This window comes from Corvus kubaryi, unplaced genomic scaffold (assembly GCF_017639235.1).
Source record: "Corvus kubaryi isolate FWS band 111438036 unplaced genomic scaffold, C.kubaryi_AGA036_p1.0 37265, whole genome shotgun sequence".
NCBI lineage: Eukaryota > Metazoa > Chordata > Aves > Passeriformes > Corvidae > Corvus > Corvus kubaryi.
Window position 1 is genome coordinate 900,575 of NW_024581080.1, and position 22,898 is coordinate 923,472.

The window sequence follows — 22,898 nt, forward strand, 5'->3', positions numbered from 1 at the left end:
CCGGGGCTGCGAGATTCCCTGGGAGGAGCGGGAATGATCCCTCCATCCCTGGGGGTGCGGACACTCCCCTGTATCCACCGCCGGGGCTGCACCCCCGGGGGGAGAGGGGACGACCTCACTATTGCCGGAGGTGCGGGCACTCCCATGCATCCTCCGCTGAGGCTGCACCCCATCCCGGGAGGAGCGGGAACGCCCCCTCCATCCCTGGGGATGCGGACACCCTCATCCATGCCCTGCTGGAGCTGCGAGCCCCCCGGAGGAGCGAAAAGGACCTCCCTATTGCCGGGGTTGCGGACACCCCCATCCATCCCCCGCCGGGTCTGCAGCCGCCGGGAACGACCCCCCCCATTTCCGGGGCTGCGGACACCCCACCATCCGAGCCCCCCCACCGGCAGAACGGAGGATGCCCGATGGGGAAGTCGCTGCTTTCGATCTTCTTTGTCCCACCCCACCCTTTCTGGCGCTCCCAGTTAGCTAACTGGGAGGAGGCGGGGGTGTGGAAATGAAGATTTGAAGCCACTCCCGACGCTTTGGTTTCCTAGTCTGCCTTCTCTCACACCTCGTCCAGAAAATCCAGCACGGATGCAAGCCCCAGAGACACCTCTGGTCACTAACCTGGAGCTTTAGTGCCAGGGAAATGTGGGCTCAGAACTACGCACCCGGGCGTGGGGATCCTCTCTGGTCCCTCAGGCCATTCCTTACTACTCCAGTGCTGCCAACTCTGTGTTCCATGTTTCAGTCACACTTGGAGTCTTAATTTCTCAGTCCCTGAACTCCATAAGCTGGTACTTCAAGGAAAGAAATGCATTAAATGGCATAAATATCTCCTCATTGTTTACAGTGCACTTGTCCCAGTGCAGGGAAGGGAGGTGGGATCCCTGGCCAGGCAGGTTCCTCTGACATCAGCTGTGCTGTGTGTGTACAACACATTGCTTGGAGAACTCGAAGCCATGAATTACCTTCGCAAATCAATTAACTCAATGCCACAAAATAACTTCTGCTTGAAGGTTATAACTGATAATTAACAACCAAAGACTTACCTTCTTCCCTCACTCATGAGGAATTCTACATCGCACAAACTGCAGCTTTGCCTGCCACGAAATTGTGATCTCTACATACCCAAACACACTGTGCAGAGCCAGTTAAGAAATGAAACCTTTGCTCTGGGAGAGCAATAAATCATTAAAAAGACAACATCTGTTCAAACAGACCCCTATCAGGACCTTTTATGTTCATTTCTTCACAGGAAGCTCTAAGGAAAATAGCGAAGGAGTTTTTCCTGGGTATAGGTAGGACATCACACAACACTTAAAGAGCTGATATGTGAATCAGTTAATATCCAATTAGCCACAAATGAAAAAGTGGCTCATTATGACAGTGGCAAAATGGTTAATTTCTCAGACTGTAGGGCTTTATTTTGATTTAATGATTAGAATAGACAACCCTAAATGAGTTATCCTGACCCTCTGATGTGTGCTGGAAGAAGTTCTGAAACCTCAGCATATTTTTGTTCAGAACATGGCAGCAAGAATCTACATCAGGTCTCTAAATTTAGACAGTGCAACTGTTCCTTTTTTTCTCTTTGATGCTCGTTTTCCTCCTCGGTTTCGTATCTGAATGGTTCCATGTCTTTTTTTGCACGTAGCAGAGTACCAGAGAGGAATCACACACTGGCCAAGGGTTGGGAGCTGGCACCCAGGCCTTGGGCAGTGGATCACTAACACACCTAGAGCCCATCTCATCTGCCCAAACACAAGTATTGCAATTTTTTTTTTTTTTATGAGGCTCCTTACTGCATGTGGGCTTAATTCAGAGCAGCAGTTCTTGAATGTTAATTATTCCATAATCATATATTCCATAACTTGGATCCAGCAGTGACTAGGGTCAGAAAGCAATAACCAATCTCCAGGTGACACTTAGCTTGTCTTTCTCATCACCTTGTTGCAAGAACCTAAGTAGTACAGAATGAAATAAATACAGAGATTAAAGGGCTGGAAAGCCACAGTTGTTGAAGAGGCAACATCTACAGAGCACCAAAACTTTAAAGCTTCCATGGTTTAGGACCAGAACTGAGCTCCCAAATGTGTCCTTTAGCAGCATTACACCACACCAATATGCCCCAATTTTCTTTGCTTTTAGCAATGAGCTAAAAGCTTGTCAAAATACGTGATTTAAAAATTAATGTAGTTGCAAACTGGCTTATTTAGCCTGCCTAAAGACAGGTGAGGAATGGAAATTGCCTGTTGTATAAACACACACGAGGGCAGGTGATCAGGAGGGGAGGAGAAGAGCTAATGGACAATGTTGGGATGAGAACAAGCAGGAAACAGTCTGGAATTACTGAGGTGCATCCTGCTCTTTTTGGACGGTTCTGATAGAGCTTGGAGCAATCTGGTCCAGTGGAAGGTGTCCCTGCCCATGGCAGAGGTTGGAACTGGATGAGCTTTAAGGTTCTTTCCAACCCAAACCATTCCATGATTCTCTAAGTAATTCCCTGGGTAAACCTCTAGTTTCTGCATAAATTCCCCCACAAGTTGAATGAAGAAAAGTAACTATGTATGAAATGTCAGGGGCAGGAGTTGGGTCCTGTGTTAAAAGAAGAGAATTGAATTTCCTCCTTAAATCCTGGCAGAGCTGGATCCAGCCCAGCTGCCCTACAGCAGTGCCAGGATATTATGGGAAGTGACGGGATTCTGGATAATGCTGATGCACTTTGTCTTCCACAGGTCTACTAATGCACACAGGGGGCTGAGCAGGCTACAGTTAAAGGTGCCACATTAATGAGCACTGCCTAATCAATGCTAACAAAGGGAAGGACAAGAGTATCCCTGACCCATCCTCAGGCTTCAGATATTTGGGGGAAATATTGGCCAGGATCATCCTCAGCCATTCCTGCCCAGCTGCTGCAGCATTTCTTGTGAGGCTCTTGGCAGCAAAAACTTATTTCATGTTAAAGGAGCAAATACATGTCTAAATTTATATCCTGGAAAGGTCTGGAGGGAAAATGGCACTGGAATATGAGAATCTCTGTGCAGTGATAATCTATGCTAAAATCATCAAAATAAATCTATGCTGAAATAAATCAGCACAAGCATCAGTGAAAATCTATTTATACCAGCTCTGAATCTTAACTCACAGATTCTGTGAACTACCATAAAGCACTTGGCAAAGAATTTTATTCCCACTGTGGAGTTACTGAATGGTTGGGAAAAGAAGTATTAAAAAGATTTTCTTCCTCTGTGGAATTTTAGTGTAATGGCAACAAAGCCCACAGAATTTCTGCAACACCCAGTTGCTTTCACTCCAATACTTAAAGGTGTGTCCACAAGGGCATTTTGCCATGAAATTAAAAACCCTGCAAATGGAAGCATCCATTTTAAAACTTAATGAAAAGAGAGATCAGAGATGGATTTAAATAAACTGGGCCAAAAGAGCTTTTAGGAGTTCACCCATCAGGCCCTAATTTTCAGTCATGATCCTGCCAATGCCAATTGTTGCATCAGCTCCGACTCTCAACAATTTTAAAGGCGTTTTCCATGGATCCAGCAACCTCCTGCATCCTAGGAAGTGTTGGAAGGATTAAATCCAGGCTGATACATGGCAGGATGAGTTATATATCTGTCCTCCCCAAAAGATGATGAAAGAACTGTCCATTATTAATCACTATAAATTAAATTACTGTTATACTTGACCACGGGCATCTCTTGTTTTATTATCTTACAGGAGAAAATTAAAATTAAGAAATGACCATGAGGGTCAAACGTTACTATGAGGAGGTAAAAATCATACAGTTTCTCAGAGAAACAGCCTGATTTTTTTTGCATACAGACTACACAGACTATTTTGTGAGGGGAAGATTCACTTTCTAGCCACACAAACAGGTCGATCAAAATGTACATTCGATCTGCAAATTAAAATTAACCTTCCAACTGATTTTGCTTCTTTTAATAGCCCGAGAACCCTTTAGGAGGTTCAAAAACGTCATTTTAAGAAAGCTGTTAGTGTTGGAGTGTGTTTCTTAGAGGAAATGTCCTGAGCACCATGATATGAATTGTCCTTAAACAAGCCCAGCAGAGTTAATTCCCCATCATGTACCCGGGAATGAGCCAGGCTCTCTTCAGGGTTCTAGACAGGGATTGCTCTGTCAGGGGTTGTACAATTCACAGAAAAAATGTGCTGTTCTCTCCAAACTGCTCACAGCCACATCCTGCCCTGACCTGCACTACAGCTAAATGCAGAACTTCTGGAACAAAGGCATGGGACATTCAGGCCTCGCTGTCACTGCCTCTCCCTTTCATCCTCTGGCACCTCCAGGCCTGTGGGAACCATGGGTAGCGGCTAAGAAATGCCTATTTTCAGTGATTTGCACAGTTTTTTACCATTATAATCCCTTTTCCTTCCCCAAAAACCTATAGGGCAAAGCATCAGGCTCTCAGCCACTGCTATCCCTGCTTGTGCCAGCCAGCTTTGCCTTCCTCTGAGATGGAGGATGATCATGACTCAGGGAAAAAATGGAATTTTGACCTCTCTTCTCCCACCCTGAGATTCATTCCTGCACTCTGGTAGGGGATCACAGAACAGGACATTGATAATCACACACAAATGCAAAGAGGTTTGGGTTTGGGTGGTTTCCTGCTCCCAAATGCTTTTAAGCTAAGAGAGTTCATGAGAACACCCACCCCCAACCCCATCTGAGCTTTGCTGACAACGTCATTTCCCAACTTTACAACAACATCCCAGCAGATACACCCAGACTTGATGTGCCACAAGACAGATGGGTGCTACAGGGAGTCAAAGCCCTGCAGGTAAAAGAGTTCAGGCAGACCCTAAATGACTGCCCAGCACCTACTCACCAGATGGGGCCTGTTAAATGATGGCCAGGGCGGTGATGTAAGGGCGGCACACCAAACTGCCACTCCCATGTGCCAGGAATTGCATTTATGCCTTGGGGTAAAACCTGTATCAGCTCTAAGCTGAGCAGGGAGTCCTGGCTCCAAGTGTTTAAATTTTCCCCTCAAATCTTTGACCCAGATAATACATTGGCCCTGTATCAAGGCCCCTTGCTCATTCCTGCATGAAAATGTGGTATTGGTAAATTCTGCACATAAAACCATTCCACAAGACACCCACTGGATGTATGGAACATCAGCTGTGCAGAATGATGGCTTTGAGAAGAAGTTGAGAGGACTTTGGCATTTCTGCTCCTCACTGTTAGTTTTTTTTCCACAAACCATCCTGACCCACTGGAAGAGCATGCAAGCCATCCTCCCTGATTATTTTGTGAGCAATGATTATCGAAACAAGGCTAGAAAAATTGCAGGCATTGTAACAAATTAAACTCAGGACTGCATTTCCAGCTGTCTGGAACAGCTCCTTTGTTTTAGACAACAGTTCCATTAATGTTCCAGAGTCTGTGATTATTTGAGCTCTCAACAATATCCTGTTTTCATTATTTCTCTCCAGGAATGAACAACCATGATCCTGAGAGCTTTGAGGTTTTAGGAGAAAGTCCAGTCATGTCCCAAGCTTCATGACAGTGTTTTGCAAGTGAGTCCTCTCCTGTCAATTCTAAAATAAAAACATTTTCCTACTCTCTGTTTTTTCATTTTTGTTATTTGTTACAATAGGCTTTGTTGGTTCAGACCAGCAGTTTACACACAGTGCTCTGTGCTTCCCAGAGGGCCAGGAACTGTTTTAAGAGAGGTAAAAAAGGGATGTAAAGGCACACAGGGGAAACACCTGAACTACTGGAGTAAGAACAAGATGGCAAATGAAGGAGAGATCTGGGATCCCAGGGCTTGTACTGGTGTTGAAGAGTCTGAGCAGCTACTCAGGCTCTCTCTACAAACTGGATTAAAGCCCTTGTGATCTCTCTCGCAATTAAACCTTGCTTTTCTCTATAGATGTTCCCTAAAATACTGTCTCTGTCCCAAAAATGTCAACAGGTGAGAAAGACAGAAAGAATAGCAATTACAGATATGAGAAAGTCTGGGAAATACACTAGCAGGAATGACCCAGCTCAAGCAATCAATGGCCAAAGTTTTTCAAACCCTAGATAAATGTCCCTCTCTCAAGACTGGTCATGTAAGGAAAAGGGAAATATTGCCCTGGGATGCCATTCCAGCTCTGGGACCAGGAACTTTCCAGCTTCTGCCCTGACTACAAAGCAGAGCTGATGGGCAATAGAGCTGGGGAAGGGGCTGGAGCCCCAGGAGAGGCTGAGGGAGCTGGAAAGGGGCTCAGGCTGGAGCAAAGGAGGCTCAGGGGGGACCTTGTGGCTCTGCACAAGTCCCTGACAGGAGGGGGCAGCCGGGGGGGTCGGGCTCTGCTCGCAGGGAACAGGGACAGGAGGAGAGGGAACGGCCTCAGGCTGGGCCAGGGGAGGCTCAGGGTGGACAGCAGCGGGAATTTCCTCATGGAAAGGGTGCTCAGGCCTTGGAATTGCCCAGGGAGGTTTGGAGTGCCCATCCCTGGGGGTGACCAAGGAAGGGCTGGAGGTGGCACTCAGGGCTCTTGGCTGGGGACAAGGTGGGGATCGGTCACCGGTCGGACTCGATGGTCTGAGAGGGATTTTCCAACCTGGATCATCCCGTGGGTAAATCCCACTGCAGGAAATGATCTTGCAGGTGCACAGCAGCTCCTGAGAGCTAGGCCAAGGATCTCGTGCCTCATTTAAGGAATCCCACATCTGAAGACGCCGTTCTTGGCACACCCCAGTGCGGGGGTCAGGGCCTCGGAGCACTGAACCAGCAGCTCCAGAACCAGCCAGGAACAGCCCAAACAGGGAAGATGAGAAAGTTCAGATGGGAAATAGAAGCACAGTCAGTTCTCCAAGGCCTGGCAGCTGGAAGCAGCAGAGCTTGGCTCCAAGCTGAGCTGCAGACCTGTTGAATTGGCCGCCAGAGATAGAGCTGCAAACGCTGCTGGAACTGAGGCCGAGCCTTCCTGGTGCCTCCAGAGATGATCTTAACACTGAATTATGAGGCAGCACAGCCCAGGGGCAACATATGATAGATGGCTACAGAATGTCCCAGGCAGGACAGATACTGAGAGATTTGATTGCCCTTATCTTGTCCCACAGAACAATATATTGCTATTTAATGTAGAATAATTACATCCCCTTTTTTATCCTCTTGACAGTTGAGACCTCAAAGAAAAATATAAAAAATAGCTTGTCCATGTTGCTTTGTTAACTATTTCGAAGGGGATTAAGACAAGATCTTTCTATAAGTGACAGAAAGGATGACTGTGTTTTAAATCCATAAAACCGATTTTAACTGCTGAGGATTTAACCATTGATTCAAGCTATGGGTGCAGTCAGCTGGAAAGCCAAAGCTAAAACATTCCTGCAATAAATTCCCAATCCACAGCATAACATTTATCCCAAGAGATTGCACTTACCCCAATGCTCACCACCCCTCACAACACGATCCATTGGCATCAGTGTTAAGTAAAGCTAATGAGAAACAACTTAAATGTTTTGTACCATCCCATTATTTCATCCCCTCAGTTAACATTTAGACAATAATATTAAAAAATAGAACCAAAAAACACACTTTAAAAAAATGTTATTAATATTGTTGGTGGATTCTGATTTTTCACAATGGTGTACTTAAAGTTTTTATTATACTTTTTTTCTTAATCAGAAAATAATCGATCTCTTTAATGTATATCCTGCTTATACTTATGTCCCACAGGACATCAAATCATCCAAAATTAGCTCTTAAAGTGTCCTGAATTGCAGAACCTTTGACTCCCCAGGATGAAAAAGCCCTTTATTCTTGAAATGCACCTTGATTTGTCCAACAAGACAAATAAATCATGGAAAGTTACTCCATTAGTAGCCACTCCAGCATGGTCAGAGCAAACCTGAGGCATCTGTAGTGGCAAACTTTTGTTTGGGTTTGGGAAGCTAGGTTTGGAGCAGCATGGAGCACATCCTCCTCCTCCTCCTCATTGGGGCTGGTGTATGGGAATTCTGAAAATCTGGGCCTGCCTTTGTGAGCTCTTTCTGACAGCAGTGGTTCACATGTGGAAATATGGCTGGTCACTGCAGCAGGGGCTGATTTGGGGTGGACGAGCCCCTATTTTATAACCAATAAATTTTATTAATTCCTATTTCTATATTACCTCCAGTAACACTTCATGTTTCTGAAAGCAGGAGAAAGTGGTGAACAAGCCCATATTCTGAATTCCAGGCAGACTTCTGCCCAGCGTACACAATCCATATCAGTATTAAAAATCAGAAGGCACATCCTAGAAACAGCTTACAGAAGAAAGGGCTGCTCTAAACCCACTGGGAGACTACTCAGAGAAACTCCTGCCCTATGCCAGGAGTTTAGCAGGCTGCTGGTGGGTACTTCATTCATTAATTTCTGCTCTTCCAGCCTCTGCACAGGAACCAGCATTGTCAGAGGCGTTCACTGAGTATTCCCTGGCTCACAGCTGAATAAAACTGGTTCAAATTGATTTATAGAGGAAAGCAGATGGGCATGGTCAGCCAGACCCATGGGTTTAGTGGGTTTTGCCTCTGGAAGAGGATGGGCTTTATTACACCCCGACAAACCCAGAGAATGAGAAATATCTGCAGGAGTCTTAAAAACCTGGGTTGCTACGAGGATGCCACATTCCTGTGAAAGTCCCAGATCTTCCCGAGTCAAAAATTCCCACTAAAGCCAGCGGCCCTGCTGAAAATTGGCATTGAAATGCAGCTCTCAGGGGTCACTCCGGCGCCTGTCCTCCCCTGGCAGCAGGGGTAGGAGCACCCCCCTGGAAGAAGCCTGCAGGGGTTTGATCCCGGTAGGTGCAAGCTCATCGATGCTCTTTTGCTCACAATCGCGTTTCTGTTCCGTGAGCTGCATTCCCTGCCTGGGTGGGGCATTTCCCTGCCCTCGTGCTTGGGGAATCGCCTAAGAAACAAAAAAGTCGCTGTTTCTCCCAAAACAGGAGGGCAGGGCGGGGTGTTTGTGGGTGCGGAGGGGGGGCCGCCTTTTTTCTTGTGCCCCCCTCTCGCACACCTGCAGAGAGCACACGGACAGCATTCGAGCTCTGGAGGGGAGGTTCTGCCAGAGATGCTGCTGCCGAGGGGAAGGCACGGGCTGCCACACGGATGCAGGGGACATAAAAGCCAGCGGCTGCAGGTGGAGAGGATCCGTCCTCTCTGCAGCCTATCGCCTGCTCGAGTTCACCTCACACAATATATATCTATATATATATCTCTATATATGCACCCACCTTGTCATTCAGGTTCTGCAGCGCCTCCTTCCCCGTGGCACTCCTGATCTCCACCTTCCTCCCGAATTCAACAGATGGTTCCCCTCCCTTCCCGCTCTGCCTGGAATAGACGGACGGAGCATCCGGACCCAGGTGGGCAACATCCTTCTGCTTTGCCACGACTTTGTTACATCCGCGGCCCACCGAGAGCGAGTCGAAGTCGATGGTCTTGTTCTCCAGGGAGCCTTCCACCGGGCAGAACATGCCACAGAATTTCTGCCGGGGCTTGGGACTGCCCGAGCCCAGGTTTTTGAAGAAGGCTGGCACTTCTTCCTCCTCTCCCTGCCGCCCGTTCTGCTTCCTCTCAGCCATGGCTGGGGTGGTCTCCCTGCTAAGGGGGAATAACAACAGCGGTAACCAGGAGGATCCTGCACACACACACACAGACACACACACACGCGGGGAGAGGAGAGGTGGGGGAAAAAAAAGGAAAGCGATAGGAAGGAGATGGATCAGGGTCCTAGAGATACGGCAACATCAACTGCAAAGGGCTGTGCCCGGCAGGTCCCCTGCCCCCATCGGCACCAGCCAGCCTGTGGCTCGCTCTGTCTCTTTGATGCAGCGCAAAGTTGAGGCAAGGATGGGGCAGATCCTGCTGCAATTAAGGGAGGAGGCTTCAAGTTCCCAGCATCCAGATGGGGAGGGAGGGAAAAGGAGAGAGAAGGAGAGGAAAAAAAAATTAAAAAATAATAAAAAAAAAAAAAAAAAGAAAGCTCACTCTGCAGCAGAAACTGAGGACTGCTCCGGAAGTGATGCGAGTGGTGAATTGGCAAATGGACTCGATCAGGTTGGAGCAACAGCCCCCATCACACCCACCCTCTCCCCCTCCCCTTCCCCGGCGTGCGGCTCTCGCTGTTCCAGGGAGGCTGATGGGGTCCGGGCACCTCCTCCCCTCCGGCTGCTCCCCTTCCCCGGGCAGGGCAGAAAGGGGCTCTGCCTCCGTGCCTCCCTTCCTCCCACCAGCCTGTCCCCTGCCTCCCCCAGCCTAGCAATGGTGGAGTGCTCCCGGAATCCCATTGTTCCTCACTTTTCCCAACACCGCGGAGCCGGAGGGCGGGAGCAGCTGGGATCGCGGCTGGGTCAGTGGGGCTGCAGGAGCAGAACGCTGACTCAGCTTCCTGGGGTTTGGGGCATCGTTGGTGCAGACCCTCTTCAGGGGGGAAAAGGGCTGATTGATGGCACTGGAGAGAGGATGAGAAAGAGAGACAGATGGGTGAGGGGTGTGAGAAACGGGGGAGAGATGAAAACGAGCTGGCAACAAGGACTTACCTCCAGGAGCTGAAATTAGTGACCTTGCGAGTCAATTAAGCCTCTGCAGCGCCAGGAGACCCCGGTTTCTCCCTGCGGGGGATGAGGGGAGGCAGCCAAAGGCGGCTCCGGCTGAGAGCAGGTTTCTAGAGGAGGAGACAGAGCAGCCCCGTGCGCTCCTGCCCGTGGTGACAGCGACCCTGCGACGGGGGCGAGGGGAGGTGGGGGAGATGGGGGCAAAGGGGAGATGGTGGCGGAAGGGAGGTGGGGGCAGAGGGAGGATGGGGAGGAAAGGCGAGATGGCGTTAGGGTGACTCCCGGGGCCGGGGGGAGATGGGCAAAGGGGAGATGGGGGCGAGGGGAGATGGAAGGCAAAGGGGAGATGGGGCAAGGAGAGGTGGGGGCAGAGAGGAGATGGGGGGCAAAGAAGAAGTGGGGGACGGAGAGCAGATGGGGGCAGAGCGAGGGTGGGGAGCAGAGCGGAGATAGAGTGCGAGGAGAGATGGGGCGCAGAGGCGATGGGGAAGAGGGAAGATGGGGCGCAGAGAGGGGACGAGGTCCAGGGGGAGACGGGGCCCCGGCTGGGCCCGGGCCGGCCACCGGCGCTGTCCCTTCAGCACCGGCCGCGCCCGGCCCGGGGCGGGTCAGAGCCCGCCGGGCTCTCGCTGCCCAGTGCAGCCCCTTCGCTGCTGGGCTCCGACCCAGCGCCTGCTCCGCCTGTCTGGCATCCTCTGGGACTTATTCCCCGGGGTTTGTACCTAAACGAGCCGCTCCAGGGCCGGCGGGGTGGAGGGAGGGCTGGGGTCATTCCCAAAGGGTTGGTTCGGGCAGAGTCCACCAGACCCTGCGAGCCTGGGAGACCCTGGGGACGTGGGAGCAGAGCCAGCCTGGTCACAAAGGTAGGAAGTGCGGCACACAATCGGTCGAGCGTGTCTGTCTCCACCTGATAATATGTTTTTCACGTGTGATTTGGGGCCCTCAGGATAATCCAGATGCAATATTCGTGCAGGCCAAACCCAATGGCCAGGCTGGTTATTGCCATGCATTATTCATTGATAGGCATCTTTGCACGTGCATACATTAATTGTTAATTGAGAGGCATCTGTGTCCAAATGGCTATGAAGCACCTTTGCAAGATTCAAAAAAAAAAACCCCAAAAAACACTAAAAGAAATAAATCGAGGCATTTAAAAATAATCACAGAGCCATCTCTCCCTGCAAACCACACCCAAATCAAGGCATTTGTACCAAAGGGTGGAAAACCACCAAAGCCAAGGTCACAACTGAGCAAAGCCATGTAATAAATGCGCAGCACAGTGATAAAGGACTCCAGACTAAAAGGAAAAAAATAAGCCTGCAGCTTGGCCCTGAAGGATGAGGATGATGTGCTCTGGTAACTAATGAAGGAGGGAGGAATCCAAAGACAGGGACTCTCCAGGGAAACAGCCCCACCTTCTTCCCCTCCTGGGGCCATCCCCGAGGATCCAGCAGGGTTGCAGCCACGCTGATCTCAGGTGCGTGGTTGGGGACTGGAGCCCAACAGAGGGTCTCTCAGGTACACACAAGTGCTGTTTTATTTAGGGTTTATAAATATTAATTGCCACAGCACTGCTGATCAGGCAGTGCCGGAGCTGCAGCGAGTGCTGGCGGAGGCTCCAGCAAGAGGAAAGCCTTGGAGTGATTGTGCTGACACGTTCTGCAGTTTGCTGAGACGAAGGCAGTGGCTTTCAGGGCCAGCCTGGAATCCAGCTCATTCATCCCTTGGCACAGCCCTGCAGGATGCTCAATGGTCACAGGCACAGGCTCTGTGGAGGGGTGGGGCGGATCTGCCAGGAAAGCTGGAGGCTGTGTAGGGATCCAGACGGGAATGAAATCCTGCAGACAGGACTAAACCTCCAAATGTCTCAGAGCTGATAAAGGTCACTCCCAAAGGCTGTTTTCCTGCTGTACAGATCTGACTCTTCTACAATAACCCCACAAAACACAGACAACCACACACTGAACATCCATCTCCAAATGGTTCGCCTTTCCACAGGCACTCGAGGACACACTCAGCAGCATTTCAGTTATTTTGGGTTTGTATTTCCAGCTGGGCTCATGGGAAGTCTGTCAAAGACCTCACCTGTGTCTGCTGATCTGCTGAGACTGTGGCTGGTCTCTCGTATCAAACCAAAGATGATTTCAGTCACCCAGAGGAAATTCAGGCACTCCAAAAAATGACTGAACTGCTAAAAGATATCCTCCTTTGTCTGTATTCTCCTTTTTGGGTATTTCACAGTGTCTGTATATTAATTCTGTTTTTATGGTCCTTTAATGGACAGTGAATAAAAAGGAGGCAATTTTAAAAAGTTTTTATTTCCACCTCTGAAACCCAAGTATCAGATCTTGCAACACTCCCAGCTGTAGCAAATTCTATTCATTCTGTTACACTTGAACCGAAACACTTAAATGTGCCTATATGACTCCACAGCTTTATTCCTCAAATGTTTCTTCCTCCAGGAAGAGTCATAGCATGAGTAAAGGTGCACCAGCCAGTTCTGTGAGAACTCAGACCCCCAAAATCACTCTGAATTTGGGACCAGACATAGAAATTTATTGCCTGCATGAGTCCCACTGAACCTCTATAATGCCTGACACACAAGCCTTGTTCAAGATTCCAGAATTCCCAGTCAGGTATATCAGATTCCCATCGAATTTGTTATCATAAAGAGAATATGGGATGATGGAATTTATATTTCAATTTGAGTTCACAGCTAAATAACAGAACAATTCCTGAGTGGTAACATATTAAGCCAGCAACTGGATATGCCCATGCTCTAAGCATGGAAATAACAAAATTTTCCTGAAAAATCACTGGGATCTGATAATCCATGTGTTTAATAATCCCACAGGGTGTCTATTTTCACTGAGAACCACATAAATTACTTTGAGAATGACACTGACCCTCATCTGAATTTCATAAACCCTGCATCGATATGAAAATTCCTCAGAAAACAGCTCATACTTGGCCCTACAAAAGTGGGAAAACACTGGAGAAACCTAAACACAACCTTAGAAGTGAATCAGGGCAGCTGGAATCACACTGGCAGCTTCAGTCTCCATGCAGCAGCTTTATATTCTGCTCCTGTAATGAGCATTAATTAGATCTTGCTCTATCAGTTATAGGGGTGTGCAGAGCAGAATAAGCTGAACACTTGTTTGCAGATAAACTATTTAATAACACATGAAAATGGGTTAAATTTGTAATATGGTGTGTGGATAATATTAATTGATAAAAGGAACAAAAGAGAGAAACTCAGTAGAAACACATCTTCAGATTTTAACATCTTAAAACTCTGGACACCTCTGAGCAAGTGACTTGCAGCAGGAATAACACCCCGGAAAAGTGAAGTGATGAATAGAGAGCTTACCTGAAACTGCAGAGGAGAGTGGCAGAATTGGCCTAATTTAAGATCCTTTTATGCTCTTGCACAGAAGTGCTGAGTGCTGTAAGTACTCCCTGCCTTCAGCACTCAGCACCCCATGAGAGGAGACAATTCCTGCCTGGGGATTGGCCTTGGCAGAGACAAGGAGAAGGATGGCACGAAGAGCCTGGATTGCACAAATTTCTTTTGCAAAAAGAACTTTACACTGATAGAAAGGAAATGTGAGCACAAAGATGGGCAGTGGGCTAGCTCCTTGTCAAACAAGGGGAAAATTTGGTCTCTTTACTCTCATACCGAGACTCCCTTCATGTACAGAGCCCTGGAATCTGACTGGAAAAACTCAGGAGCACAGGATTGATCTCCCTGTCGCACCAATGGTGACCAGTGATTTCTGATTTCCTGTTCCATCTGGCCAAGAAATCCCAGCTTTTACAAGAGCCTGGAGTGACAGGACAAGGGGGAATGGCTTTAAACTGACAGAGAGCAGTTTTAGATTGGATATTAGGAAAAAAAATCCTCTCTGTGAGGGTGGTGAGCAGCTAAGATGGAATTCCAGAGACACTGTGGCTGCTTCTAGATCCCTGGAAGTCCAAGGCCAGGTTGGACAGGTCTTGGAGCAACCTAGCATAGTGGAAGGTGTCCCTGCCCATGGCAGGAAGTGGGATTCGATGGGATTTAAGGTCTCTTCCCACCCAGTCCATTCTGGGATTCTCTGATTCCACTTCTCATGAATGAAATGTCTAATGCTGCTTTATTCCATTTCATTCTCACAGTTACTTCCAAGGCTGAACAATCAAACTTGATTTGAATTAAAAACAAGGCAATATAAGCTCGATGTTGCTTTATTTGCCTTCCATCCTTAGGTGAGATAATTGCTGCAAATCCAGAATTTTCTTCATTATTTAACAATTAAAACCCAGACAGAAAGTACAGCAGTATATTCCACCATTAAATTGCCATTATTAAACTAAATGGCAGCAACTACTTCCAAATCTGGGGCTCTTCCTATTGCAAATAATTGATTATTAATACTTCCAGTGGGTGCAAGATTTACCATGCAAGGCAGGATCCCAGTGAAATTTGGGTATTTGCAGAAGCAGAACTCCACTGAGTCAATTCTCCAGTGAAAATGAGCAAAGAAGGCCTGGCACAAGCCACTGTGCCAATTTAAGGGATGGCTTAGAGACCTCCAGCCTGGATCTTTAAGGTCCCTTCCAACCCAAACCACTCTGATTCTCAAAGAGAGGCTGAACAAAGCTTGAATATAAATCAACAACATTTTAGGGATGCTGAGAGCAAGGATCTGTTTTAGGCTGTGCTGAACTCTGCAACCAGCACTGCTTACAAAAGCGTGCAGCCCTTAAAAACATGAACTTGCTGCATGTGCCACTGGAACAATCTTAATTTCCCTGCCTGGCCAGAAGCTGGGAAAGCTGCCTTCCTTCTTTCTGGGTGTTGCCTTACCCATTGCTGCTCCCTGCATCCCTCCCTGGCATTTGAATTTTCGAAGGCACAGGCTCAGGATCAAGAGGTGGCACTGAATAACTGCTATTTCCAGAATATTCCTTGAGTATTAAGAATCCAACCAAATCCTAAAATGCTTCATTGGGTTGGAAATTGTTCTGGCAGAGCACAAAAACTGAAAGACCAAGTTGTCACAGAGAAATCATTAACCAACTTCCCTTTGGAATATGATAATTGCTGGAGTGGCTGACAGCTTTTCTTGGCAGTGAGCACTCAAAGACGAGACACATAATTTCAGGAACATTAAAGACCAGCAGAAAGTATTTTGATAAATGAATAAAGTCAATTAAAATGCTGAGACAAAGATAATTTTTCTTCTATGTCCTTTTTATTTCTGTTTATCCTATGCCTCACTTTTCTTTCGGTTTTGTCCTCAGCGACCTCAGCTAACATAAAGTAGCCCTGGCAAATTTCTGCCACTCAAATTTTGTTGCCAGTGGGTTTTAGTCCATGCAAACAGTTTTAGTCCATGCAAACACCCTGCCCACAGCCAACAGTACAAATATTGAGTCGATTACCAGAGGATTTTCCAAAGGCCCAAATGGAAATGAGGCCCACAATTCCCAGTGACTTCCAGAGGGAGTGGACACCCTCACTGCAATCAAAACCTCTCCTCACTAATTCAGCGTGTGAAAGGCACCAGCCTGCCCTGAAATCAGATTTTTCTCAGCTATTCCCAGGATGATAATGGACAGAAGCAACAGGAATCTCTCCGAAGTGTTGAGTATTTAAGACAGAATTTCCAAAATTGTTGATTTCCTTGAGATCCATAAGTGTCCTGTGACATTTGGAAGCCCCACCACAGCTGAATTACAGCTGATGACTGAGTTATGCTTCTTCCAGACAGTGTCATTAAGAGAACTCATCATCTAACCACAAAAAGGCAGCATTAAATATTAACATTTCCGCTGAACACCTCTCTCAGAATATGACAGCTCCTGGCTCACCACCACTGACATCCGTGTGGAGCTGAGACTGGGCAGGAAATAGCCATTGATTTGGGGACAAGAAGTTATCTAAAATTTTGCCAGCATTGTCCCAAAAGGACCCAAAATGAATAATGGCAACCTTTACTATTGGAACATGGCTTAAAATCTGACCTTCCAAGGCTGGGAGTGCTGGCCAAAAAGCAAAATGAGTGAATATCAGTTTATGTCCTGTCACTGGGATCTCCTGGCTGCTCCCCACCTCCCCAGATAAGATCTTCCCATTGCAGACATGCCAGAGCTATGATCCACGTGGCTTCACACACCTTCCGAGCACTACGTTAATAAATAATGATGACAAAAATAATAGCAAGGGTCATAAAGCAGAGCTCGGTCTGTGAGTGATTCACCCACTTGACTTTGAGTGCTGCAGCTCCCTGGGTTCCTCTGAGTCAGGGCACAACAGCACTAAAAATAAAAGTCAGCTGTAAATTCAACATGAGAAGGAGCCCAGGCTCACCAAAAACAATTTCTACTTGGATGAACATACAACAACTGCATCAAGGGTGAAGCCCAGCTTCACCTTCGCTTTCAGCTGCTCTAGAATTGCTCTCTCCTGTCCCTGCTCTTCCCTGGCAATTCTTACACCACTTCCTGTTCAGTGAAACTGCCTCCCCTTTTACTGGAATGGAAATACTTAAATATCATATAATGATATCCTGGGACATCACCTGCCAGGTGACACTAACAGTACAGGATGCTGGGCTCAGGGAAGGCTTCCTTGGGCACTGGAGCCAGTTTTGAGCACCCAGAGGCAGCGACAGAATCCACACTTGGATCAGAGCTGAGAATATTCATCACACATTCACACAGGCACATCCCACCAGCACAGAAATCCTTCCCCTCTCCCTTGTCAAGAGATTCACTGTGGATATCTGGGCTCTGCAAGTTGAAAGAAAAGAGGGAGAGGGCCCATCCAGGCCCCAGGGAGGAAGGGATGCTGGATGAAAACGCCCAGCTGAGTTCAGAAGGTGTTGCTTGTGCTGATGGTTCTGTTTATCAGCTTCACTGGCTGGAATCTCTGCCAGTTCATAGCACAAAAGCATCTTACCCTTAATCTGCATTAAGCAGCTTCACCTCATGTTTGGGGATGGCTTTAGAGCCTATTTTAAATACAGGGCACCTGTCTGCACAGGTAGGCTCTGAAAAACAGCTCTGAATGCACTGCTGGTCGTGTTTACATGCACACAATCACTGACCTCGTGAACCCAAGGAGAGGGAAAATGTCTTGAGTCCACTGATAGAAATAAACAGACTATCCTGCTTTATTCTGCAATAAAAATGCCAACCAGAGACAGTAATAGAGAAGACATAACTGCTACCCTGGAAATCCAGTGGGCACTATGGCTAAGCTGGGCCATAGTGTCAGGTTGGTACCATTTCCAACTGGAAAAAATGGGGAAACGGGAAATAACCACACAAAAAAGATTTCCAAGCAGTGCAAAACTTTCAAGTGAAACAGAAAGAACTAAAGCTTCATATATGCTTCACATTATTATTGCAGCAGGCCATGAGCTGTATAATATTATAAACATACACAGAAGCAGCAGCCTTTTCCAAAGGTCTCAAGCAAGATTTTCTTGATGATCAGTGTTCCCAGGGAACTGGGATTTGGTTCAATATCAGAAAGAAGAACGGGGAGGACAAACAATTAAACAAAAACTTCATGCGGAAAATTTCAAAGCAAAAATCAAACCAAGTCATTAAACTCCATGAAAGGAAAACTCCCCTTTTCTCTTTTGTTTTCATGAAGGTTCCTCTCCTCTCCTCTCCTCTCCTCTCCTCTCCTCTCCTCTCCTCTCCACGTGTGATGTCTGGGAGAGCCAGTGCTAACTGGAAAGACATGTAGAGTCACTGAATTTTAATATAAAGCTAAGAAGAAGCTTCAAGCTTCAGTCTCAAGCAGCGATGGGCCCTGGGCTGTCTCTGCACTGCTCAGGTTCTTCATTTTGCTGACACAGCTTGAAAACCCAAGCAGGCCACGCTGCCCAGCAGGAGACCCCAGGCCCCTCTGAAGAGCCTTCAGCCCAGTACTCGCACATGGCCCTGAAAACCATTTGTCATTTCTGAAAATTTCATCTCATTACATTTTAAACAGTCCCACAGACAAAGGCAGCATTATTGGCCTCACTGTACACATGGGAAATGAGGCATAGAAATTCAAATTCAACTCCAACCACAGCAACAGCCTGGGACAGGCGAGACCCTTGGCCAGGCTCTTGTTGTGTGCAGCCAGCCCTGTTTGGGGATCCTCCTCTGCCACTGCTCTGCCCTCACAGTTTCCAGCCCCCATTCCAGGCAGGAATAGCATCAGTAGTAAGAAAAGGGACTGAACAGAGTAACAGCCCCGAAGCCCCAGATCTCTTTGTGCTGCTCTGCAGCACTCAGTAAGTCTGGGGCATTGCAGTTGCTGCTGCCACGAACCAATGTCCTCATGTTGCACTTATTAAATAAATCTAATCTTATTAAACTGCATTACAAGCTTTTATTTCATAAATCTGTGTGCCTTTCACAGATCACCCAGAGAGTTAACTCCTGCCTGGACTCTGCTTTTCCACTCCATAGCCTTGCAGAAGGCACTCTTGACAAACCAGACCTCCCCATGATCCCATTGCTCCCAAGCTTGGAGCACTTGGAATGGGCCACAGGGAGGATGGGAGCACCCAGGATGCTGCTTTAGCATCCCATAAACTTGGTACCAGTGTTTCAAAAAGAGTACAAGTTGCATTCCCTTCAATATTTGCTTTATACATGGAAGTATTTGTTTAAAATCACCCAAAAACCCCGTTGGAATGAAAACACAGGGTATCACTAACTCTTGGAGGGGAGCAGTACCAGGAGGTGCAGCATTTCTGTTACATTCTGTGCAAAACAAGCTTTCCTGCCCTGGTGTGCTGGGATTTTGTTTTAAAGATCTGAGATCAACATGAAACAATTTTTTAAATAAAATTGAGTGAATCAAAATGTAAAATTTCAGGTTTCCATCCGATAGGGAGCATCTCCTCTGGAGGCCAAGCAGGTTGAGTTGTACTTTTGTAGGATCAAAGGAAATGTTTGCAGAGAAAGTTCTGACTTCAAAATGAGGAGCTGCAGTTTAAGAATCACTTAATTACCTCTAAAGATAACTTGAATAAATTTTTTATAAATATTTGGATAAATTGAGTAAATGGATACTTCGATTTTTAAAATTCATTAATTCTTTAGTGGTTAGAAAATGAGATGTGAGGATTAAAGACAAAAAGACACAATAACAAAATGAAATTACTTAAGATGTCTACTGCATTAGGTACTAATTAATCAGCATCTCAAAAATAATGTTTGAGAAATATTAGTGTTAAGGCAAGGAGTTACTTGCTAATAAGAACACGTACACAACTCAGCACCAACAGAATTACCTGAAACATCATCAACATCAGAAAATTCATCAAAGTCCAGTCACTTTGGAGGAGTAGGATTTTAAAGCACATCGTTTTCAGTGTATCTCTCTCTTTCAACTCAAGGCAGGACACATTCCCTGAGCCTAAAATATATTTCTACTCTCTAGCTTTAATAAATAGCAGCAGAAGCCAGCTAAAGGCAAATATTGAAGAATGCTTCACCAGCACCTGGGGGGAATAAATGATCAGGTCTGATAGAAAAGATGCTCTGACTGAGGATAAAGTGCAGGGTGCTGGGAGGAAACAGTCACCACTATCTCTAGGAATAATTAAGTTGGGAAGCTGGGTTTGATTCCTTATGAGAACACTGGAATGTGGTCACTGTGGTCACTGGAAACGTGTCCCCTCCTTGGAGATGATTCAGTCTCTCTCACCTGTGACTTTGGGAGTTCTTCTGGGAGTCCCTGTGTGTGTGCAGCCTTTAGCACTGGGCCATTTTCAAGCTTATTTGAGTCCTGTCCTAAACAAAGGCCATTAATGTGACAGCAACCGCAAATTCCTGAGCTCCTTCCCCACTTCTGGGGGAGTCTCTCCTCCCTTAACCTGAACAAGCCTCGTCCGTTCGGCGGGACAGCTCTGTTAAATGGCACTGATCACATCGGCCCTCTGCTCCCACCGGACACAGCCACCCCTGCTCTCGGATGCTTTCCATGGCAGCAGCAACTCCCAGAGGGAGAGCAGTGCTGGCAGAAGGAAAAGAGCTGCATTGTGTCTGGAGAGGGGACGCCTGGACCGTGATAAAGGAGCACAAAGTCAGCCTTCAGAGCAGCTGCCGAACCCACCGGCTCTAGTTCATCCTGCAAAAACACCACTGGAAGCTGCTACCTCCCCAGAATGCCCACCAGCATTCCCTCCTGCGAAGACCCAACTGTACAAAGCTTCCAAAATCCCCGTCTTTGTGTGCCATGGACATACGGCTCTCTGTGGAGTGCGGAGAGACAAAGGAAGAAAGCACAAGCTCACAAAGGAACCACCGGCTAAAAAGCGCCGTGCACTCAGGGGTTAAAAAGGAAAGCGAGCCGTGAGGATGTTTGGAACAGCAGGGCATCAGCTGGAGCCTGCACGGAGGCTTTCCCACTGCCATTCATAACAAAATCAGGAGGCAGAAAGTTACTATAGCAATGGCAGCAGAATGCAGCTCTCCAGAGGGCAGAGAGCTCCTGCAGACATCGGGGCTCTGCGGCCTCGCCCTGCAGGGCTGCGAGCTCCCATCAGCTCCACTGCACCAACATCCCCTCCTCGCCACGGAATTCTCGCTGGAGATCACTGAATTTTAGCTTAAACCACCCAGAAACGAGGCCCAGCTGAAGACAAAGCACAACCATCCACCCCCTCACTCTCCAGGTGCTGAAGCAGCCAAAAAGTCACCCCTGGCTGCACAATAAAAAGATTGGGCTGACTTTATATGACAAAAAGCACTGGGCAATAAAACCATCTGTGGGTGCATACCCCTCCCCTAATGCCTTTTTCCAGGCAGTTTTTCAGCTGTGGATTTGTCCACTTCCAGCAGGTTAAAGCTGTGCTGGTGGTGGGCTGTGATCCCACTGGCCAGCAGTGTGACAAGGGGGTGACAAGGGGTTCTCAGGTGTCCAGGACCAGCTCCAAGCCTGGCCATGAGGTTCCTGCAGAGCTGGACTCAGTCTCTGACTCAGCTCCTGTGCCTGGGTTTGACACAACTTCAGCAGCACCTGGACGGGGCTCATGTGAAATCAATTCGGTGTGGTTGGTTCGGCTCCAGGGGTCACAGTTTCCGTATGTGCTGGGGCAAAACTGAGCCCATCTCCCAGCAGGTCCGATTGTCCCCACAGAAATACGGGAAAGCCCTGGGGAATGCTGGTCCAGAAGGACTGACTGGGACAGAGAGCAGCCCCCTGCAACTGTAAGGAACCTCAAAGCTAAGGTCTGGTTCAGATACATCCATACAAGATCCTCTCCCGATCTCACAGATCATTCCCTAAAAGCCTAAAATCACAACTTCGATATTGACCAGGAGAGATGCTGAAGGGATATCCAGTGAAAAGAAAGACATGATCAGCCAAAGAACATCACAGTGTGAATGTAAATTAAAGCAGCCACAATACCTGTTCACCCCCTGGGGCTTTTAACAGATGATGGGAGCACAAAAGTGGCCTAAAACACTCCCTGTGTCTCCCTCCCATTTATCCGCATGTCAAATTGAGCGATTAAAATCAGACCCAGAGGAATTTCCCCATTCAGTGAAGGCTTTGGGCTACATTTCCCCCCATCTATGAATAAACAGTTGCTGTCTGAGTTCTACCACAGATTCACAGTGTAAAAACAGAGCAGACTTTTGCCAAAAATCTTGCAATCTCTATTTTTGTTTCTGGATTAGCAGAACCAGCCTCTTTCACCACTTGAGAGGCAATGACTCCACCAGCAGTGATCATCCATCCCCACCTGGTCCTGCTTCCACACAGCACCACTGACCCCCTGCCTGATGCTTTTGTCTGCCTCACATATCTCACCTTGTCTTCCCTACTTTTTAATGCTGACCATTCTGCACACGAAAGGGGGGGCTGCAGCAAGCACTGATTTCAAAAGGGACCTCGTTGCCTTGGTTACCCATTGCCAAGCCTCTCCTGAAATCTGCCTTTGCCTTGGATTTGTCCTGTTTTCTGTGTTACTGAGGGATTCCCTCTCTCAGATAGCTGGACTTAAATGAATCAATTAAATAAATAAAAAACCTGAGGGAAACGCCCTTGGATGTGCATAATTTGTGAATTCTTGTACAAATCCCAGTGAGAAACAACAAAACCAGTGGCAGAGGATGCACTGCTGTATTGGTTTGGCCACAAAGTAGGCTTCAGAGCACTCTAGGCTCAGCCTGTGTCCCAAGGAGCTGGAGCTGACACAACTCTGCTGTCCATTGGTGGTGAGACAGAACTGAAACTGGGGCATCACTGGTGCCGCCTGTGCCCAAAGCTCTCAGCTGCCCCTGCCCCAAAGCCCAAATCTCCACAGTCCAAAGAAGGCAAGGGAGGAAAT

The 22,898-nt window shown here is 47.5% G+C and overlaps 1 protein-coding gene across 2 annotated transcripts in view; it reads right to left on the bottom strand.

The window, feature by feature from the left end:
* Positions 1-10,452, bottom strand: part of DPYSL2 (dihydropyrimidinase like 2) — a 53,674-nt gene extending 43,222 nt beyond the window's left edge. Inside the window, exons 1-2 of one of the 2 annotated variants that reach the window (XM_042024767.1) lie at positions 10,301-10,452; positions 9,235-9,604 (exon numbers count right to left, since the gene is read on the bottom strand). In XM_042024767.1, the coding sequence (XP_041880701.1) occupies positions 9,235-9,585 (351 nt within the window). In that variant the 5' untranslated portion in view covers positions 9,586-9,604; positions 10,301-10,452. Of the gene's footprint in view, positions 1-9,234; positions 9,605-9,991; positions 10,077-10,300 lie in introns of those variants that run through there. The other variant, XM_042024768.1, reaches the window with a different exon arrangement.
* Between the last annotated feature and the right edge of the window lie 12,446 nt (positions 10,453-22,898).